The 22,928-nt window shown below is 40.6% G+C and overlaps 1 protein-coding gene and 1 long non-coding RNA gene across 3 annotated transcripts in view; one reads left to right on the top strand and one right to left on the bottom strand.

The window, feature by feature from the left end:
- The window catches only part of LOC134513439 (uncharacterized), a 44,119-nt gene extending 34,305 nt beyond the window's left edge, over nucleotides 1–9,814 (bottom strand). Inside the window, exons 1-2 of the long non-coding RNA XR_010070427.1 lie at nucleotides 9,738–9,814; nucleotides 6,638–6,737 (exon numbers count right to left, since the gene is read on the bottom strand). This is a non-coding gene — a long non-coding RNA (uncharacterized LOC134513439). The remainder of the gene's footprint in view (nucleotides 1–6,637; nucleotides 6,738–9,737) is intronic.
- On the top strand, nucleotides 9,814–22,650 carry IRAK1BP1 (interleukin 1 receptor associated kinase 1 binding protein 1). Of its 2 annotated transcripts, XM_063330134.1 has the most exons (4): nucleotides 9,814–10,228; nucleotides 17,015–17,080; nucleotides 21,198–21,328; nucleotides 22,346–22,650. In XM_063330134.1, exons 1-4 carry the CDS (start codon nucleotides 9,938–9,940, stop codon nucleotides 22,614–22,616), a joined length of 759 nt encoding a protein of 252 aa, XP_063186204.1. In that variant the 5' UTR covers nucleotides 9,814–9,937; the 3' UTR covers nucleotides 22,617–22,650. The 2 variants fall into 2 exon arrangements, with proteins under 2 accessions (XP_063186204.1, XP_063186205.1); XM_063330135.1 differs by lacking the exon at nucleotides 17,015–17,080.
- Nucleotides 22,651–22,928: the final 278 nt, after the last annotated feature.

Raw genomic sequence — 22,928 nt, 5'->3', positions numbered from 1 at the left:
GGCATACGCCAGTGTGGGGAAATCAAAATAGTTACAAGTCACCGCTTTCTGCTTACTTGCAAGGAGAAAGTGCAGAATCTAACCTTGAAAACTCCCAAAACATGCCAGATTGGTATAAACAGAACCATATGGTTAATCTTGCAATTATCTATTTTCCTTAGTATTTGCAAAACTCCCTTTGGTCTGTATTTTTAAACATAAGAGACCTAATTCACCATGAGCAGGGATATCCTCAAGTAGATCAAGTTGCTCAGAGCCCCGTCCAAGCTGACCTTGAATGTTTCCAGGGATGGCACATCTACCACCTCTCCAGGCAACCTGTGCCAGTGTTTTACACCTTCATCGTAAAAAATTTCTTCCTTCTATCTAGTCTGAATCTACCCTCCTTTAGTTTAAAACCATTATCCCTTGCCCTATCGCTACAGGCTCTGCTAAAAAGTTTGTCCCCATCACTTCTATAAGCCCCCTTTAAGTACTGAAAGGCCACAATAAGGTCTCCCCAGAGCCTTCTGTTCTCCAGGCTGAACAGCCCCAACTCTATCAGCCTGATATGATATATATGATATATTTATATGTGCTGAGGTGACGGAAATTATTTAGAGGGGAATTCAACTTCAAGCTAGGTCCATAGACATTATAGCACAGAGACCTACAATAAAATAACTTGCCAGCTTAACTTCAATAGCAAGCAAACACATACTCTAAACCAAAGATGATGCATTTGTAAGGCTGCAGCGTATTCTACACATCCCGAGGTATGTGTAAAGTGCCCATGGAAATTTTAGGTCAAAGAAAAATGTGTCATAGCACAGAGAAAAATAAAGAAGTCTCTCTATTACACTTTTAAAAATACAAATTATTGTTTGAAAAAAAAAAAAGAAAAAACATCCAAGTCTTTTTCCATGCATCTTGCAAGGCTTTTGAACTGATCCTGATTATTTGTTATTTTACGTTAAGTGTTTAAAAACATTAGTCCCTCAGGGTTACTAACTACAATGCCACTCTGTTCCACTTCACATCTACTTCACAACTGCTTAAAAGTTTCTTTACAAACCAGTCACCTCTACTTCTGAATTAATTTTACACTAAATAGCAATATTGCAAATCTCCAGATTCATAGTCCAAGCATGCTCACAAACGTCCTCTTGAGATACAGCTTTCGGATAGTAGACCTCTCCACCTTGCCAGAACTATCACCCTGATACCATCTGCTTTGACAGCTCTTCTTCTGTCATCCCTTTTTCTGGCGTTTGCTATGCATTGTCCTACTGTCTCTGCAGGTCCTACCTGTTCCATTTTCTCTCTCTGGCGCTTGGCCATTTTTGATTAGGGAGCCTCCAGAGCTTTTCAAAAGCATTTTTATAGACAATTTTTTCCTGTGAACATTTTCTCTTGGCTGATCTTTGAACTGTGATTTGGCTTTTCGCCTGCTGTATCACTTATATTTCCACTAATGCATCTGCTGTTGCAATTGCAGTGGCTATTCTAAAACTATCATCTCCGACATTCATGCAAAATTATTGAGATATCATTTCTTTAGATCTCAGTTACTAAGTGATCTACTTTGTGTGTTTAGTTACTCATTCCCAAGTCACATTACACTACTTTATCTATTTTAAACCCTCAAAAAATCTTCTCCACTAACCAAAAATAAGATCAGGAGTCATGATTCCCAACCCTTCCACCCTTTGGCAGTTGCACAGTTTGAGGACTGGTCAGTAGGCTGCTTGATCAAGGTGCCCCAGTGACAGGTAACTGCTGTAACAAGCATTTGGACTTGGGAGCAATCACACTGCTGTGCCAAGAGTCTGCTCTGGACACAGGAACGTAAAGGCGCCTTAGACACCCTTTGACAACAGGAACATCACCTCTTCATTTGTGTCATGTAGGGTGGAATTTGGGGCAGGTGCTCAGGATGGGAGCCATGGTCCCTTGTAGAGAGTCTATGGGCTCCACAGAATCACAGAATGATAGGGGTTGGAAGGGACCTCTGGAGATCATCTAGTCCAACCCCCCTGCCAGAACAGGTTCACCTAGAGCAGGTTGCACAGGAACGCGTCCAGGCGGGTTTTGAATGTCTCCAGAAAAGGTGACTCCAGGAGAAAAGCTTTTGGCAGGAGGCACCTAACTTCCCCTTGCATTTAGAAACCATGCTGAACTGCCTTTTCTGCCAGAGAAATTGCCTCTAGAAACATATATATATATATAAAAAAAAAAAAACATTCAGGAAGATTAATATTAGGCAGTGAACACCGGTACAGGAACTCTACAGGGTTTCACTCCAAACCCCACCATTGGGTATAGTCTGAGCTCCATCCTAAACCTTTAAATCTAGGCTTAACTGTTCATAGGGAAAACAGGGTTAGGGTTTCTAAGGAAACCTTTTCTGAGGAAGGACATGAAGAAGAGAGTAGTAACACAGTAAATTTAGTCCTCCAAAGAATTCTGGAAATGCGGGGGAAATCTGTAAAAGGTAGAGAAGAAGGTGAAAAATACCTCCGTTGGATTGAGTAGAGTGAGCTGGAAAAGGAGGGAAGCAAAACCTGTAGGATATAGCCAAAACCCAGGGTCTTCAAAGGCAAGAATTTGAACTCCTTATCATGGAAAATCTGAGGGATAACAAATGAAAGCTTGCCAAATATAGAGAGAAAACATCGATTTCTGTTCCTTTTTCCAGTAACTTCTAATGCATGAAAAAAATGTCTTGGCACAAAAGTTAGGGAGACATTTCTAACACTGTTTCATTTCTAACACTGTTTCACTTACCCTTTTAAGGTTGTCACTGTGTCACTATCTGTTTCTTTCCAGCTTTCATTCCCCTGAGTACATGAAAGCACACATAGTCTCTTGCTGTCAATTGCATTGGTCTGAGCCTCCCACCTCTGCTTCCTCTTCTAATCCAAACTCTTGCACATCATATTTCAGCTAATTTCTCAGTTGTCACACTCTCCCATAGTTATTCTTACATCTCTTGCTTCCAGCATCTGCACTTTAATATTCGGATGTGTATATTTAAAACTAGCAACTGTTACATGCACCTTTACAGATGTTCTGTATATTCATCATTCAGATTAATAGGCATAATTAACAATAATCTTAAAGTCATTAAGAAGATCCACAACAAAATCAAAGTTACACCTTGCCGCAAATATTTTAAAGATGCAATGTCATGTACTGAATTTTTTTTTCTTTTAAAAAAGATAAAGATCATCCAATGACCAGTGATCAGTTCTTTACCTTTTCCTCCACCAATTGTGTGATAGCAAGATCTCATATGAATTGATAGCTCAGGGATTAAAGACTAAGCAAAGAAAATCTTCAGTCTGTGTATAGTCAAACTACAGATTTCCTTGATGCAGGAGATTCAAATTATTGGGTCAAGTCTAATAACGACTGCCTGGGTAATTTCAAGAAAGCTAACATTTGTTACATTGCATACCCAATTAATCTTGTGCTTCAAGACATTAAACTGTAACTTGCCTTGCTGAAAAAGAAGCTGTTTTTTCTCAATATCATAGTGTTGTGACGCTGGGATAGGTTCAGTGTAGTTAAATAAATAAATAATGTGTAAGGGAAAGAGTATCTTTTAATTAAAAAAAAATATTTTCTAATTCAAGCTTAGATAGACAATTTTTAAGTATTGATTTTTAAGTCATCTGTTTTCCATTGTGTAATTTCCATTACATTAGCAGAAATGCAAGCCAGCAGACAAATTCCAGGAATAGGATGGATAAAAGCTGCCCTGGGGAAAAAACAGCCCCGGGCCCAAATCAGCCCTGGGCCCACACACTTAAGAGTTTCAGGCTATACCCATGAGCAAAGAACAGGGTCTAACAACCAAGCCCCAGAAAAAAAAATCCACCTGGGATAAAAACTCCTTTCCTTTGCATTTTGAAGCCGGGACAAAGGTCTCTGTGATCAGTTGTGAGAAAGGGAAGTCAAAGAGATGGTGCCTGTCGAACCTTGTCCGAAATTAAGGAACTGAGCTTGTGGAAAGAGGGAGACTACGGTCTCTTGAAGCAGTGTTTCTTCATTGTTGCTGATTACAATTAAGTGCTGAGCCAGTGCATTCCTTGAATCTCCTGACAAAAAGGATACAAGCAAACAAGAGACAGCGAGGACAGCTAAGGCACCGGGAAGTGAAAAAAATCTCTAGTATCAGAGGGTCTTTATAGAAGTGGGTAGCCTAAAATCTACCAAGGACTGCTTGGAAAAGAATAGATTTGTTAGTTTCTAGCCTCTTCTAATCTGCATTTTCTGATCATCTTTTTTTTTTTTAGCAATCAGAATAATTAATCAATAAATATCTGCTCAAGAACAGCAACAGGCTCTCCACAATATGAAATATTTCCATCAAGATGCCAGTTTTCCAAAAGTTTGGTCAGCTCACTTCTAAACTTCTGAATGTTGTGTGGCCTCTTACGGAGGTCGGGACAGAGGGATTTCTTTTGGTCTTAAAATCCAGCATTCTGTAATTCTCCCCAATTGTATGATTGCCGCCACAAAGCTCCTTTAAAGTGTTCCTGCCCAACGTGTAATTGCTATAACTGCCAGGTTCCCATTGGTGAAATTACAGCGGTATATTGTCTTGCTGAAAAGGAGTACTTTGGGGCAGTTAACATCAAGATGTTTAGCAGTGCTTATATATGAGAAGTATACATGTACGTTCATTCACAGTCATTGTGAATTTCTAAGAAAATATAAAAATGTAGGCTGGAGAAAATAGATATTATTTCCTTCATAACTCACAAAAGCTCAGATGACATTTTAAATAAAAAAACCCTGAAACTTAGTATTAAAATTGTTAAGCATGTAAATTTTAATTGAGTTGCTTATAGTACCTGAAGTTACACTTTAATTATCAGATTCTGCAAGATTACTATCTTTAGGTTATTAATTTATTTATAATTTATTCTTAAAATATTGCTTCTTTTGACGTATAAATTTTTGGCAAAGATTTATTGCTTACAGAGAATAATTCCAGGCCATTTCCTCACAAATGCATTACTGAAGACCACTTCAATGAGCCGTTTAGCCTTTCTGTAATGTTCATACCCTTGAACAGAGACTGCAACTTTTTTCATTTTCAGGTGCTGCTGAGCACAGAACACGAGACATTTCAGTGACATCTACGACAGAGACCAGATGTGAATCTTATTTCTACTAGTCTTAACCTAACTTTCTCTATGACAGTATTATTAATATCAGTATGTTCCATGCTTTAGGGCTTCATTCAGTTGTGACTGAAGACAACCACAGTCTCTTAACTGATTTCAGCAGCAACTGTGTTAAGTTTTCTACAGTTTTACAGAAGTGGTCAATAATGATGTTCTGATGGTTTTTTTGTACTGTGGGTGTTCGAGCAGTAGACTATCAGCTCGCTTCATCAACAGCTAGCTACAGTCAGAGAACAATTTCATTGCTCACATTATATGTTAAAGTTGACTTAAAAAAAACAGAGTAAAGAAGTCTCCATTTTTATTAACAGGACCAATTTAAGACTAGAAAAAGTCAGACCACATCTGAGCCCAGACTGAGTCACTGGTTTTGTATTGAGTTACCTCCAAAATCACTTTATCTTGTCAAATCACTATTTAGGAAGAAGCCTGGGAGGAAAAGAAATGACAGATGTCTTTTCTGAAGCTGTGAGATGCTAAACTGTTTAAAGGAAAGTAAAAATGTGACAAATCCATTCATGTTTTCCAGCAATACTGCCACTTACCATAGTTGGGCTGCAAATTCTACTCATAGGAGTGGGTCTTGCAGCAAGCGACATCTAGAGCAGAGACCCACTGACCAACCTCCTGAGCTACAGAAATTGTTAGCAGCCTTGGAAATTCTGTAGGCAAGGTCAGAGTGAGAAGACTGGAGGCATTTCTCTTTCTCCATAGACCTCTGTATGTTGTTAAAGGGAAAACCTTTGTTTTGCTTTAAAATTCTCACCAGCCTCACCTCCTGTGAGCCCTAGTATGTTCCCCTCAAGCCTCATCAAGTCTCATTTATCCTCATTAGTCCATGAGGGGAAACAAGCTTCCTGAGGACACTCATGTCCTTAAAATACAAGATTTCACAGAAATCATCTAAGTTGGAAATTTTGATCTTGGAAATAGAACACTACCAGGGGAAGGGCTTCTAATTTTCTCTTTCTTCCATGCATGTTTCCTCTTAAAAAATAAAAAATGCTCAAGTAAAAGTTTGGAACTCTTTGGTGATCATTATTAAGTTAAGAATTCAGTAATTTAGAACTCTGACAAATTAATTTTAAATTTTGAAGAAGAATTTTCTATTTTCTTGGATCTAACCTTCTCAATTTTGAGTCTTATATGGTTTTGAAAACAAACCTGGCTTACAGCGGATATTTATTTGCCCTACAGAGTGATTGTCAACGCAATGAAGTGGGTGACCAATCAACTTTGCATAAAAACATTGTAAGGAATAACGAATTAATACATTGATACAACATAGGGCCTCCATTCAGTAAGTATTTTACAGTACAGTAGGTCAGCACCTGAGACATATGACAGAAAGATATCAGTCAACACAGCAACTGCAAATTGTCCTTTCACAGAAAAGCCTTTGGCAGCAGCTTTAACAGAGATTTCCTTGTCACACACATTCCAAATCTCAAAAATCTTACCTCACTAACTAAATCCAGCTGCGTTGCTGAAAGTCATTAGCAATGTAGCACTTCTCTGCTACCATACAGAAATAGATCCAGGCATAAAACCAGCTGTTTCCTAAGGAAAAAAACAAATCCCATACACAACTTAGCACCTTCTCCACCTTTTCATAGTCTGTAGGTAAGTTTTCAATTTTTAAATTTGAGTTAGCAGAATGATATTCACAATTAAATTCGCTTTTCCAACTCTGAAACAACAGTTTAATCCATCATTTTCAAAAATGCCTCCTACTCAAACTGTAAGTCAGAAAAAGCTTATTATCCATAGATTGGGCTTTATATTAAAATTCTGAGTGACAGACTCTCAATATACTTAAACTGGAGCTTTGCAAAGTACCCTTAAAGAGTGAAAAGTAAAAATGTTATTAAATTATCCTTAGTGTATGATGTTCTTATAGTGCAAGCTACTGTTCAATGCTGTTGGACCTTGTTTCACAGGAAAGTATTTTTCCATAGATTAATTTGCATCTAAGGCAATTTTATAAGTGGTCCTAGGAAAGGTCTTCTAGGATTCATCCAATTAAGCTTTTAATTATGATACCTTTTTGTAATATTTCTACAAGACACATCGTGTTCCCAGAAAGTTAAAAATCACACAGCATTGAATTATGAAGTGCGTAACACGCAGGAGATTTCATTGCATATCTGTGTATACGCATGTAACTACTGCAACAGATTTTTTCTGATACAGGCTGCCTTCATAAAAAGGCAAATCACTTATCATCAATGGTTAAATCAGAATAGTCTTGAACAAACAAAACCAACCTGGAGAGTACCCAATTTGGGTTCATTACATTATCCAGCCCTTCTTTAAAAGCTTTATTGATGATTTCTTGATAAGCAGCATTCAATACTTAGAGTGTGCCTATTGATACTGTTACATATTATCAAGTAAATCCTCTACAAACATCTTGGCTAAATAAAAACAAACAAACAAAACAAAAAAGAAAGTACTGCTGTGACAGACTACTTTCAAAAGCATTTTTAACTCCCTGTTTAATGAAATAATTTCTTTCTGAGCAATATACATTTATAATTTCCTCTGTACTCATTTTCCTTTTATATTTTATTTCTTAAAGTCAGCGGTACCCAGAATTTATTCATGTAAGCTCTCGAATGGATTTATGTTAAGTGACTAGGCACCAGTGTTTCTGGATTCTGTTACAAGCTTCTTCCTTGCGTTGTCATATAACTTTGATCAAAGTCAGTTACACTCAAAATTTTAGGTGTCTCTACTTTCAGTTATTCATGCTGAGAAACATGGAGTGTCATCTCCAGAGGTAATGATGAATACCTAACAGGTTCAATCCATTTTATTTGAAACTTTAAGTGTTCAGCAAATCTGGAGAGAAAACCAGATTCAAAGGCAGAAGACTCAAAAAGTCACGAGGCATGCAAAAGTCATTGATACCTCTTAAGGCAGATGTGATATTAATGATGGGAAAGGAAGTCTGTGCATAATCTCCCTAATGATGGGACACGAAGCACATACCGCACCAAGCAGATTAATGAGGGGAAAAAAGACAGGGCTTCAATTCCCTTAATATTTCTCTTTCCTTACACCTCCAAGGAATCTGCATCTGACTTGTAAAATCAGGTCTTGATGTCTTTACATGTCATGTTTTTATCTAGAAGGAAACTATAGCAATATTTATCTGTATCATGTCATGCAGACTTTCCAACATTTGCAACGTGAATTCTGAAGGCTGCAAGACCTTGTCTAAACATACAGTATCATCAGCTTCCAGCCTCTGTACCCGATTCCAGACTTTGGGTGATCAAAACACAATGTACCACAAATGTAAACAGTAATGACATATCCAGAGTCCTTTCCAAAAATCCTCATACAAATGAGACCAGACATACAGAGCTAGTCACTGAGACAGTCATTTCAGAGTCATTCGGACAGGCTGGAGAACTCAGCTGAGAGGCATCTCATGAAGTTCAGCAAGCGGAAACGCCAAATCCTGCATCTGGGGAGGAACAAGCCCATGCACCAGCACACGCTAGGGCCTGACTGGCTGGAAAGCAGAAAAGGGCTTGGGGTCCTGGTGGACAACAAGCAGATCATGCACCCACATGGCAAAGCAGGCCAACAGCATCCCAGATGGATTAGGAGAAGCATTGCCAGCAGGTCAAGGGAGGTGATCCTTCCCCTTTGCCCAGCACTGGTGAGACACACCTGGAGTGCTGTCTCCTGTTCTGGGCTCCCCAGTACAAGGGAGCCATGGACAGACTGGAGAGAGTCCAACAAAAGCCCACAAAGATGATGAAAGAGCTGAAGCATCTCTCCTACGAGAAAGGGCTGAGAGCTGTGACTGTTCAGCCTGGAGAAAAGAAGGCTCAGGGGGATCTTATCAATATGTATAAATACCTGATGGCAGGGAAGGAAGACAAGGGAACCAGGCCCTTCTCAGTGGTGCCCAGTGACGGGACAGGACACAATGGACATGGCTTAAAACACATGAAACTCCACGTGAGCATAACAAAACACTTCATTTTTACCGTGAGCATGGTCAAACACTGGCAGGGGTTGCCCAGAGAGGTTCTGGAGTCTCCATCCTTTGAAGTATTCAAAACCCAACCGGACATGATCCTGGGCAACGTGCTCTGCCTGACCCTACTTGGGCCGGGGCTGGACCCCCTCTCCAGAGCTCTCTTCCCACCTCAAACATTCCGTAAGCCTCTGAGAAGCCTTTCCTAAAGAGAGGTCAGCATTAGCAGGCCTTGGTGAGCAGACATTAGCAAAGCTAATGTGTGTACTGCAGGACCCCTCCATGGAGAACCAGCAGCGCTGACGCTAGAATGGATTTTAATCACCCCTGCCACCAGAGGAGGACGTGCCACGACACAACAAAACACTGCCCTCCGTCCACAGACAGCAACTACAACCAGTTCTCCAGCACTCCTCCTAACACTCCCAGGTTGCTCCAGACCTTAACATGCCAGGAAGATACGAGAATAGGTCAAAAATAGCAGAAAAGAGGGCAGCCTTTCCTTAGAGGATATGCACCTGCTCCTCCCCAGCTACCGCCTCTCTAACGGCTACGGCCGTTACCTCGGTAACTGTCATGGCGGATCCCCTCCGGCGGGCGGCAGAGGCACTTCCGCCTCGGTACCTGACATGGCGGGAAGGCGCCTCGGTGGCGTTCCGGTGCGGAGCGGAAGCGGGGGAGGGGGAAGGTCAAGCGAGCGGCTCCCAGCGTGCAGCGGGCGCGCCGCCGTTGGTTGCCATGGTGCCGTGAGGGAAACGCCAACATGGCGCTGCCTGTGCCGCCCCCCGCCCGCGTCTTCGCCGAGCTCCTTCCGACTCCGGCCCCGGCCTCGGCCCCGGCAGGAGGAGGAGGAGGCGGCGGCGGCGGCGGCCCCCCGGCGCCGTCCGGGCGGGAGGTGCACGTTAGCGGCAGCGCGGAGCTGAGCGCCGGCCCCGACCGGGCGCGGGTGTCGCTGCGGTTGGGCAGCCGGAAGGGGGCGGCCGGGGCGGCGCGGAGCAGCGTGTCCCGGCGCCTGGAGTACATCGCTCAGAGCGCCCGGCAGCGCGGCGTCACGGTGAGAGCCGCCGCCTGCAGCGCCGGGGGTTCCTCTGTGGCGCCGGGCCCCGAGAGGCGGGAGGTTCCCCCGGGGAAAGGCGAGGGGAGGAGCGGGAGGGGCAGCTCCCCTCCGCGGTGGGGTCCAACCGGCACCTCCCGGACCCCGGGGGCCTCTCCTACCCTTCCTCTACCCTGCCGGCGACGGGAGCAGGGGCGGCCGGGCTGGGGCAGCCCCGAGGGGAAAGGCGACCGCTGAGGGACCGGTGCGTGGAGCGCATCGGCCTGGCCGGCGGGAAGCAGAGGAGTAACGAGGGGTTCGGAGCTCTCGGCCTCGGGAATGCACCGGCCACTGGGAAAGCCTGTCTGTCTCTGGGAGGTTGCAGCTTTGCCAGCCTCAACAGGAAAGTTGGAACGTCGCTACTTGGGCACTCCAACGGGATGCTTGTTTTGCATGGGAAAACCATCCTGCTTCGACTGTTTATCATGTAATACAGCATCCTCACGTGCGTATGGATGAAACTGATAAAGGTGTACACAGCAGCATAACTTAACCTTTACGTGTGTGTAAGTGTCAGTGTAACTATGTGCTTCCCGTAGCTTAGCAACAAATGCCTACAGAGCTTTTTCCTCTCTCTTTTCCTTGTTCCGCTTAAGTAGAGAGGTATGAAAAAAATGTGAGATGTGATCAAGATAGCTGAAGTGACAGAAGCCCCATGTGGACTCGGAAAGTTCCTTCACCACAGTAAGTTTTTTGGCCACAGGAAATCATTTTGTGACAATGAGGAAAGCATAGTCTTACTTTTAAAGCCTTGTCCATACCGTAAATGCTCCATAAGGGTGATATTTGTCCTAGCAATTGTGCTGCTGATGTTCTTGGATTTTATAAAACGGTTTTGGACAGTGTTCCACACCTAGGACTCTTAAAAACAGAACAAAGCTGATCTTTGATGAGACACTGGAACAGGTTGCCCAGAAAAGTTGTGAATGCCCCATTCCTGGAAGTGTTCAAGGCCAGGCTGGATGGGGCTTTAGGCAACCTGGTCTAGTGGGAGGTGTCCCTGCCCACGGCAGGGGGGTTGGAACTAGGTGATCTTTAAGGTCCCTTCTCACCCGAACCATTCTATGATTCTACGCTAAGTGGTTGCTTTTGAAAGTTACTTACTGTTGAAGTTCCCCGGGAAGTTTGTGCCTTTTTAGTGTATTCACAAATGAGCTGGGGAAAAGGGAGATGACAGAATTCTGATCAACACCAAATTATTCAATGTAGTAAAAAAGTAAAAATCGTAGGAGGGTTCCATGATACTGTATGGTGTTTACAATGCAATTCACTATTAGTAAGTGCAAAGTAAAGAGAGTAAATTAATCGGCCTAAATTACTCGGCCTAAACAGTGATGTGCTTACAGTGAAATTGCATGCCCATATCTCAATGCTGCACGCATTTGAAGATAAGTGCTGACTCCAACTTTTTTTTTTCCCCCCCAACAAAATAGGTTTTACTATTTTCTTTTAAAACCGATAGTGTTGCTGTCTCTGTTTCTGTATTAGTTAAATAAAGCATTTTTTCAGGAATAAAGAAGGCAATAAAAAAGGCCCTTTAACCCCTGATTTAGGAAAAGCTGATGTTGCAGCTATGGGACTAGATGGCAAAGATACATACAGGCTGCTGTGGGCTAGGTACGTGAGGCTGCTCCCTACGTTTTTCCCAAACACATGGCTGGGTGTGTGTCTGTGATGGGGAGCACAATTCCATGGACATCAGAATGGCTTGTTCAGTCAGAACCAGTGCATTTTTGTATGGGATTACAAATTGAATGCCTTTAATTTCGGTTAAGTGAATTAACAGGAGTTTTAAGTCTGGTGGATTTTAAGAGGAATGGGAGAAGACAAAGCAACTCATCACACATTCATTTTTATTAGTAGAGAAAACAATAAGCTTTTTACCCACCACCATGGTGAGCTGTCAGATCATGGGGTATTTTCATCCTGACTGCAATTAAATAGCTCTTCAGAGCTCGGATAGATTAGAAAAAATAGTTGCAGATACTTACCCTACAGTGAATCTGAGTAACTGACTGCTAGCTTTGACATGAGCCTGATTGAATTAGGATAGCATGGAGCATTCAACACATGGTGGATGGCATGCAAAAGGAGTTGCCGGGTTGTTAAGTAAGTGAGCATGCTTTAGAGAGGCTGTGTGCACTACTCCAGGCTAGGAGAAAAAAAAATAAATGCAAAATGAAGTACGACCTGGGCAAACAAATGATTATATTTGGGTATATGCAGTCAGATTCAGAAATGTAATGGGAGCAGGTAAGCAATGGTGGTGTAACCTAGGTGGAGAGTGGACTGTTTTTATAATGTGGGGAGCATTCAGTGTCTTATTATAGTTATAATAATTTCACAGTAATCTCTTGCTGTTTCGGAAATGCTGTACATTGGAGAATGGAAATGTTGTTTCTTTCTACTTACTTGAGGGACTCTGAAATGCTGCTTAAGTTGTGGGTTTCTCGGTGTTAGCAAAGTGTTAGCTCTAGGGAACTCCGAGAAAAACAACATGAAGTTATTTTTTTTCAGAGTAGTTCCCCGCGGTATAATTTTTAGTGCTTTGTTCCATCCAATTTTAAATCACTGCAGTGCTACAGCTTTTATTTGCCTTGAAGCTTGTCTACTAACAACTCTCACTGCTGGCAATTTGTTCTTAACTGCATTTGCTAACATCACTTGTAGCTAATACCATTCTAGACCACTGTAAAATTAATATCTCTTCACAATCTCCATATGGTTCTAGTTGTTGCAAGCCTCTTTAGAAATCAGCTGGCTATTCTATATATTTATTTTTAATTAATCTGTAGACCAATGTCCTTAACCCTTGTTGTTGCTGTCGTAGGAAGTCTGTGAGATCAGAAGTGCGTAACCTTTGCAGCAGTAGGAGCTTGCGTGAGCAGCTTGTCAGGATGCCTGGGGGCAGCACCTAATTTCCATATATATTTACACAGGATTTTAATCAGAAATAGATGCACATAGTAGCATTTATTTATAGAGTGCTGTAAGTATATGCAGCATCTGAGAGCACAGAATCTGCTTTGAAGGCTGCAGGGAAAGTAAAATCAGTGGGGAAACCAATCTCTCTTATGCAGCCCAGCTGCTCAAAAGTAGTTTTTTCTCTTTTTCTAGAAGCAACTCATTTTATATTTACCACCTATGATTTATTTGGGGAGGGGTGTGGAGATGACACTTGTTTTTTTTCACTGTATCTAACAATTGGCATTTGCCATCTTGTTTAAAAATAGCAGTGATAATATTTGTTGTACCAGTCAGAGTGTTATAGCACAAAATAAACAAACCAACCATCTCACAAACTATATCCAGTGGGCTCTGGCTTAGAGTTTGTCTCTAATGGGATATATCCTTGGATATATGTGCGATATTCTCCATATTTCAAAACTATTATTTAGGAGTAACAGTTACGGATGCACAGTCAGTTACAAAGAAAGATTTTGAAGTTTTGCTCACTCAGTTACAAAATCTTCCAATTTCAATGTATCCTGGAATAAGAAAGGTACAAAACGGCATAAGGCATCACCTTTTTTTTAGACTACCATGTATTTTAAAGAATCCTGACATTTGTTGAGTACAAATCTGCTTTTTACCTTTCTTAAAATAACTGTTACATATACTTCTGTTATTGCTTGAGCAGCATTAAGCAGCAGGATCTTCTTCACCATATATTTTTAGGTTGTCATTCTGTCTGTCTAATGCTAAACAGAACAGACAGAGCGAGGGGATGGGAGGCTGCAGCACAGGTACCAGATGCCTACCTGGGGTACACGCTGACTATAGGTGCTTATCATCCTTAACTGCCTGGGGACACTATGGTGGATGGACTGTCAGGAGATACGAGCATACACCAAGACTCTGATTAACTATTTCTTCAGCTAAAGAACAAAAATGCTTTGTTCAGGTGGAAGAAGCTAACTCTTTTTGTTGTTTAAATATCTTTATTTTTCATAATGTAAAGTTATATTGGATATATCAGTTCAAATGTACAAGTAAATTTTAAGAGATGTTTCCAGGTGTTCCTAGATTTTTTTATTTATAACTACAAATATCAGCACAGCTTACCACAAGGGTGCATTAGCATACGTTTGCAAACTATAAACACTTTCCCTTACTAACGCTGGTCTTGTGTTTCATAAAAAGTTCTCACAGTTTCATTAACTCAGGAACCAGCAGCAGAACACATAACTTTATCTGCAGATAGGCTTTTCTCATACTGTATTGTTATATAGCTGTCTCCTTGAAGTGTGCTTTTGCTAACTTATCTGTTTAGGGTTTTTTTTCCTGTCTTCTTCTGGGGAAAGGAGCAGTTATTCCTGTAAACAGCAACAGTGTCATGAGGGTGGACGCGGTGGTCCTGTGAAGAACATACTGTTCAGAAGTAGCAGATAGGTAGGAGGAAGGGCTATGTAAGATTTTGTTCTGTTGAAAACAAGAAAAATATAAGGCAAAGCACAGTTTTAGACTTAGTATTATAAGCTCAATGGGATATTGGCTGTCTTTTTCATTTTTGTTTTTAGAGTACCTGCAGCCGTGATGGTTTATGTCAGTGCTGGCTCAGATAATAGGCTATATAAGCAGAATGCAAGTGCAGTTCTGTTAAGAATCGTTAATGGCTTCTGGGGTAATTGAGTCATCACATAACAATAACGTTATATTCATTTAATTTTCCTACTGTGATTCTTGGCCCACAGGTTTAGCAAATGGAGAAAGTTATTCCAGAAGTCCAGAATACCTGATGCTTCAGAAGTGTAGCTTTCCCTAAGTCACAGGGAAAACTATTTTTCCTGTGGCTATTGCCATCAAATGGATAGTTCCTTGGCTAAAATATGAGCAGTAGACATAAGCAGTAGGAAAAAAAAGCCTTTTGCTTTTTATGTAGTCGAAGTCTGGATTCCAATTTAAAATTATGTTGTCAGCTACCTGTCTTTTCCATATCTTTGTCCGAACACGCTCCCGAACAGGAACAAAGTATCTAACAGAAGATGTATTGCAGGAGGCTACCTTGTTATGACTTCAGCAATTATTTCGTCCATTTATCTTCAATAACGCATACAGCTACTGTCAAATCTGGTGGGATAAAAATTGGCTGTGAGGGAAATTTTATAATAGATGGCACAAAATGATCTTTCACTCGGATTGCATTGATCTTGCAATAGTGCCTGGAGCCACAGGATGGCACTGTCCTTAAATACACAGGAACCTTGCAGAGTGCAAAACCAAATTAGAGGACTTCAATCTGTTCAGCAGGAAAGAGAGCTTATTTTTAAAAGCTTTAAGGAGCAGGGGCAAGGAAAAACAAATGCACTTTTTCTGTGTTTACTCTAAAGTTTTATTACAGTATAGCTATTTCTTCAAAATATGAGTTGTAGAACAAAGCTTTTCCGTGTGGTTATTTCTGTAAGATCGGTAAGAGCGCTAGAAAAAAATCCTTCATGTCAATTGTAATTAGATTCTATCACAAATACTAAGATTTTCTCCATTTTGTAAATTAACTGAGTTGCTGGTGCTGGGCTGACCTGAGCACTCTTTTGCAACCCACAGCCAGCCATGCTGACAAACTACCTCAAACCTCTGACTGCAAAAGGGGAAATTGTTTTTTAGGGACTAAGTGGCCCCGGTCCTTGCCCAGGATTATCCAAAAATAAGAACTGTTGTGCTTGTATTTGAGCACTGCCAATCAATCATAAAATTGAAATTTCAAAATTTGTTTCTTGGAGGCTGCTGTGCAATGGTAATTATGGATCTAATTTCCATATGATATTTTAAAAGGAAAATGCTTCTCATGATTAATGTCATTTATATAAGCTTATGCATGCATGCTACATGATAAACTTGAAGATTTGAGCCTCTATAGGAAATATTCTGGCACAAAGCATCTCCTGAAATGTGTCAACACTGAAAGCAAATATTGTTTTCCTATGCGAATAAATTTAATAAGTAAAACTTTCTCAGTAATTGGAAGGCTTAGTATCTGCTTCCCTACAATTCCTGGATATTAAATGCGAAGTTATATTTACAATTAAATTGTAAACTGCACTTCTTGTTGTGTTGTAGTAATTTTACAAGAAGTTGCTCATCCAAAGTGTTTACCAAAGAGATAAGTGGGTGAAAGAAATGTGAGTTAGACCGCTAGCTAGCTGGTCAAATATTCAGATGTAACTGGAGTTATTCTGTATCTTAGTTTAGTATTTTATTTATAAGTCTTACGGGATTTGCTAGTGGTCTGTGCAGACATTAAGTTGAATAATGTAGCTGCTCCTAATGCAAAGGTGCAATGGCGGCACAGCCAGTCTGGTTACTGTTCTGCCAGAATAACCAGTGCTCAGTTGTTGTTCACATCACCTTGCTACAAGCTGCACCTGTTAAAATATCTTAAAATAGGGGCCTGAAAAGTACTTTTCACATAACAACTTTCTGAAAACAATTGAATCTTCTAGTTTTTTGAACCAGGTGAATTTACAGTTACACACTGCTCCTTGCTAGCAGTCACTTTTAAGACCTAGTTGTTCTCTTCAAGTGAATAGCAGCAAAATTACTTTATAGAGCTACAGTATAATTTAAAGAATGTCAGGAAGTCTTTAACATCCAGATAGTTTTTAACTGAAGAGATTTGTATGGAAAATTCCACATTTCTGTTGCTAAGTCATAAGCAATAAGCCAAAATAATTCAACTTTTCAGGACACAGCTTTTCCAACAGATGCTTACTTTCTGTCTTTTAAGATTATATTCTTGTACTGTTATAGGAAGAAAATATGACTGTAACAGAGGATTTTAGCAGAGTAGAAGATACTTACCAAATGGAAGCAGAGGTACGTATTCAACCTAACCAAAAATAATAATAAAAAAAGAATAAGAAATGTAGCGAGGACCAATGGAAACTTGCAGACTGTCTTTCCTCATACCGAGGAGTTGATGGTCTCTACAGTAAAGGCAGCACAGTCCAAAGAAACTATTGAAGGACTGCAGTTTAAAGCAGAGTTCAGCTGCAGTCTTCTGTTGTGTGCTGAATTTGTTTTCTGCTACTGTAATATAGAAAGAATTATTATCTTCTCAGATGAATGCGTGCTTTTTAATATTACACGATGCAATGGAAGGGAATATTTGGTTCTGGGACTCTCCAGTTGTTCTGTGGCAGTGTAAGCAAACGCACGCTCTCCTTCACCCCTAGCCCTTCCTGCCCTCTACTTATTGCAAGGAGTTGTACTTAGGTGATCAGGTGATAGGTCAGTTCAGAAAGCTGCTCCAGTTAATAACTTTTTATTTTCTAGATTAGCTTTTATTTTTTCCATTATTTTAGCTCCCTGAACTGGAGGCAATGCAAGGCAGAGGACAAGAGCGGATGGGGAATAACAATGGTGTGGGCAGCGCTAATCTAGATCTGCTTAAGCCACAGCTGAACAGCACCTGGACTTTGGTCTATTCTACAAGACTCTGCCATCAGCTTGCTGCAAGTAAAGCAAAGCTAATTGTTTCCTAGGTAATTGACTTTGAATTCCGTAGGTAAAAAGTCCTGTGTGAAAGCTAAATATTATGGGAATAATCCCATTTACTTCAAAAGCAGCTCAGGGAAGTATATTTTTGCACGTTCATGCTATAGTAAGAAATAAATGCTGTGCTGAAAACATTCGCTGAGGGCAACGGTGTGGTTTCAGTCAATGGATCTTTTTAGAACATCAAACTTTAATCACTACCCAGCAAATTTACAGATTCCTATGAAGTAAACCTGGAAGTCTGCAATAAAATGATAGATGTTTTACAGAGCTGTTATTGACAATCCCCTGAAACAGGGTTCAGACTCTTTAGTCCGCTTGCTTGCTTTAAGGCGTATTCTCACCTAAATAACAACAATAAATACAGAAATAATAGAGAATTTGGAGAACAAAATTTGGATTTTAAAATGAGTCTTCAGATACTTAAATGTGTCATCTTCTGAATGACTTTAATGTCATAGACAGTATCATGAGAGCTTAAATCACCACGGTTTTTAGATAAGCTATACTTAAAAATTAATAAAACTATATTGAATTATTATTTAAGCTACAGACAAGCGTAGGCTTACATCTTCAGTCTTTAGTGGTAGCTTAACCAATTGTCTCCCTTCTGCTATTAATTTTTATACAACAAAGATTTTATGTGGAAAGCAAATTACATGGATTTCGTGTTCATTTGTAGGCAGCTTGGACCAGCTGTAATTGCTGTTCAAAAGTTGTATGGTTTCCTAGGACCTGGGTGGCAGAACTTGAAAAATCTAGCCATCGTACTGCTGTTTTGGCTGCCCTGTACACTTAAGTAGCAGTATGGTTGCTCCTTATGCAGAGATTAGTTTCTCCTTGCTTCCCCCTTTATGTATGTACTTGTTTCATTAGTGCAGCTTCATAAACCAATGAAGTTCCATTGACCAGTGTGTTTGCCTGCTTTAGCAATATAAATGAATTTCAAATTAACTTACACTCGCTTCTTTACTAAAGTTTGCCATCATATTTGTTGTACATAAAATCATAGATGTCATGCACTATTTCACTCTATAAACTTTTTACCATTTTAGAAGACTGAAGAAATTCCCAGACAAATAGCTATTTTAAGGTGTAATTAAAAATTCAAGATACGCTTTCAACTGTAAGGAGATAAATTTTAATTCATGCTATAACAAAGGAAAATATGCAGAAGAATGAAGCTGTGGATGAGATCACAAAGCTCTATAACATCTTAATCATAATAGTTCATTTATTGCATGATGATCTCATGGGATGAAGATTATGTTGGTTTTGTGCATTTCTTAACATACTCGCCTCCGTAACTTCTTGTCCTTTACAGCCTTATCCAAACCTCCTAATGTCCATAATGGTTTTGCATACCCTCATATTACTTTTTCACACTTTTTAACCTTAATCATGATTGAAGAAATTGAAACACTGCTTTGCATTTTAATGCTCAGGTATCTTCTGTAAATGTAAGTGGGAATTATTTGGTCTAGCTCTAACTGAAAACTCTGTGGGGTTTAGGGGGAAAAAAACAACAAAATTCACAGATACTGCTCAGTTGTTTTCTGCCCCTGAGGGTACCTGATTACATGCTTCTTTTTTAACAATAAAGTTCCTGAGTGCCCAGAACTGCCTCAGTCTGAGCAGCTTATCTCTTGCTTAAGACCCACAGTTCTTTTGTTTGATCATTCTTTTGTTTCATCCCCTTGAGGGAACTAATCTTGTAGACACTGATAACGATCTGGGAAACACTATGATAGTCCTTATAGTGAGATGTCCAACTTTCCACAAAATACAACTATGACAATTTTCTGGCAAAACAGCACAGGAGGATGTATGCTTTTTATGTATGGCAAGAACTCCCACTGAAGAAAGAAATCTAGGTTTAGTCTCATCTTCAGCCTTTTTTCAGATTGCTACTGCACCTTCCAGAAAGTGATCCAACCCCCACGTTACAGATAAAGGGTGCGCAGCTCAGGTGAAGATGCAAGCCTTGGTGCAGTTTTGCACCAGAGGTGTGACCCTTTGTCCTTGTAGAAGATGGACCTGCCCTGCCACTCCATCTTGGTCAGTTTTTAAGGCCCTAAGCCCAGCTTTGGCTCGGCTGTGTGAAGAGCTACTGAGCCAGTGCAAGGATTCAAGCCAGGATGAGGTACATGCACTGCACTGAGAGGCTACCCAGGGTAATGTGTTCATTAATTACTTTGTGGTAATTGTCAATGTCCACTTTTTACCTTATGCTGTATATGGAGTAGTCCCCTCTTCTCTCACTGAGAGATTCAACTTCCTTGAATTATCTCATTTACCACGAGGTAAATCTGTGGTATGCACACAGGAAGCTACTGCAGTGCAGCTGACATGCCATAACTTGGATTTCTGTACCATATACCTTCGCTGGGATAGGTCACCGCATGGACTGCAGCAATCGCTGTGCGTCACAGGGGTTGGCAGTGGAATGTTCTTTACCACAGCTTTTTTCCTCCTCTTCCTGTTGCAGCTGCGTTACTGTGTAAAAATAAAGAGTCAGGGATAAGAGAAGGTGTGCCTGACTTGATAGTGAGAACACTGTGCTGGGAAGTGAAGATGAGGGTTTAGTTCTTTTAAAGGACTTTGGGACCCGGGATTTCTGATTCCTGAATGCTGTAGCAGCAGCTTGGCATCATCGCTTCACTCCTGCTGACTGTGTTCTGCCACAGAAAAAGGCTGGCTCCTGCCTAGAAAGTTGCCACTTGGCTGGCACTTCCCCACAAGGAAGGCTGTAGGGCTCTGGATGTGGGGCTGATAGCGATGCTTGCTTTGTAGCGCTTGGGAAAGCACCTGAGTTCCTGACACATCTGTACTTAATGCTTCTTATTGCCAAAGCCACAGATAGCTAGATGTTTAAATTGGTCTTAATGCAAGTCTGAAGTGCCCAGTTCTCGGTAGGCACTGGAGTGACTCCATTCAGCCAACACAGGGTTCTGAGCACACTGCAGGCTGGACTGGGCTAGGCTTAGTCTCAGTTTAGGTTTCTTGAACCTAATGCTTGGAATTAAAATCTAGTTGTCCTTTCTGCACAATGTTTTCCACATCATTTTGCTTGGCCTTCTGTGTAATTAACATTTAGTCATCTAAAAAGGGAAGAACCAGGATGCATCTAGTCATGTGTCCCAAAGAGCACGTTCATTCTTTGAATTGTCTACATACCAAGAATGCCGTACTTCCTCACAAAAAAAGCATTTCTTAATCCTCAATTTTAAACCATTTTATTAACTTCTTTCTGTTGCAAACCTAATGATAGTCTCTAGGGCTGTATAAAAGTGCTCTAAGTAAATGTTGGAGTTATATACGGAACTAGTATGTTTATTTTGTACATATTTGTCTTTATACTGATTTAAATACAAGTGTTGAATCACAGGGAAAAATTGAAAAAAATTACTTGTGTGATGTCTGTGTTCACTCCCAGGTCTGTATTATATTCAGCGATTTTGGAAAAATGCAGAATGTTTGCAATCTACTCATTGAAAAGTTAGGAACCTCTGTTACCATCAGTCCACCTCACTTCTACCATACACCAGAAGCCGTAGACACCCTTCGGTAAGTTCTCTCTCATGCCACAAAATTTACAGCTTCAGATAACAGTTAATATGAATACATAATTATACTGTTTGTAATGTCAGCAAATGGTTTCCTTCATACCTATTAAAATTTATGTTCAAATATTTCAGTATTTGTTTTAAATATAAATTAAAGCCGTTCAGCCTAGAAGATGCAGCTTGTTGTTTCTACAGTGTCCCTGTGCAAAAGCAGAATGCAATAAAAAATATTTTCCTACTGATTTCCACTGGAAGTATGATCTACTTTGAACATTAGATCATCAGAATTTTACTTTGGCTACACCAGCACATGTAGGTTTAATTTATATTTATTCATGAAGATACAAGTGTGTTACCAGATATTGATAATTCTGAGCACCCTAGCTAATTCCCATTACTCTTAGCTGCTGCCGTGTCCTGAAAAGAACCATGTATGGTGCTTGCTCAGCATTGAAACACGCTGCTTTGAAGCTCACAGTCTTGGTATTTTAGGTGTTAATTATTCACAGTCCTGCTTCTCCTATTGGGGCAGGTGGGGCAGAGGGAAGTTTAATCTTGGTTTGGGTTTTGCCTCTTAAAGAAAAAATCATGCCTGGTCCAAGAAGCAAGCTCAATGAGCTGCTGCTAACAGTTCTGGAGGTGTCAGAAGTGTATCTCAAAGGTATCTACACTGGAGTCTGGAAATCAGGCCAGTGAGGTTAAATAGATGCCTTACACCTGGGCCGCCCAAGTGCCTGGAGCAAGGGTTGAACTCTTGCTCTGCACTACACACCATGGATACCTGCAGCATACAGGTATTAGAAATGCTTGATCATAGCTGATGAGGATGCTGACATTTTCTCCATGCAATCCCCCTTCAAACTCCTAAACTATCAATCACCCAGAACTTGGGGGAAGGTGATATGCCTTACATCTATGCAGTTACAAAAGCTGAAGCATTAAAAAAAAAAAATGCTTGGCAGGAATACTTGTACATCAGTCGGCCCTGCTTGTTATTGTGCTGCTTTTTCTCCCTCAGCCGTCAAGTATGTGTTGCTGCTGTTGGAAACACACGGCGGAAAGCTCAAGAAGTCTGTCGACTGTTTGGCCAGTCATTGGGAAAACCTCTATTAATAAGAGAAGAAGAAACAAAAGAATGGGGAGGCCACATAGACAATCATCTCTCGAACTCCCCAGATTCACTGACTCTGCAGGAAAGAATCCAGAATGCTACCGCTTATGCTTCCTGTAGAGTGTTTGCTGTGTTTGAGATAAAGGGAAAAGAAAACAGAAGAAACAAGTTGCTCTAGAAACTTTGAAATCCTACACCTTTTCTTAATAAAATTTTTTATGCTTTCTTGAATTTATTGTTGTTTTTTTTTTTTTTACTTTAGTCTTACAGTAGCAAGTAGAGTTAAGAGAAGATACTAAGAATGAGGTTTGTGTAGTGAGCCAAAGTAGGTTTCTTAACATACCCATCCAGGTGCAAAGAAGTAGATTAACTCCTCCTTTGCCTGTATCATTTGAAAGCAGCACAATTCATGCTTTTGTAAAGAGAACAGTCAAAGTATTGTGGGATTTACTTTCTACAGCCCTCCCCAGAAATTTTAGCTCTATCCCTG

This window comes from Chroicocephalus ridibundus, chromosome 3, assembly GCF_963924245.1.
Source record: "Chroicocephalus ridibundus chromosome 3, bChrRid1.1, whole genome shotgun sequence".
In the NCBI taxonomy this organism is placed as follows: Eukaryota; Metazoa; Chordata; class Aves; order Charadriiformes; family Laridae; genus Chroicocephalus; species Chroicocephalus ridibundus.
The sequence above is the reverse complement of the archived record's forward strand: the minus strand, read 5'-3'. Positions and strand labels throughout refer to the sequence as shown.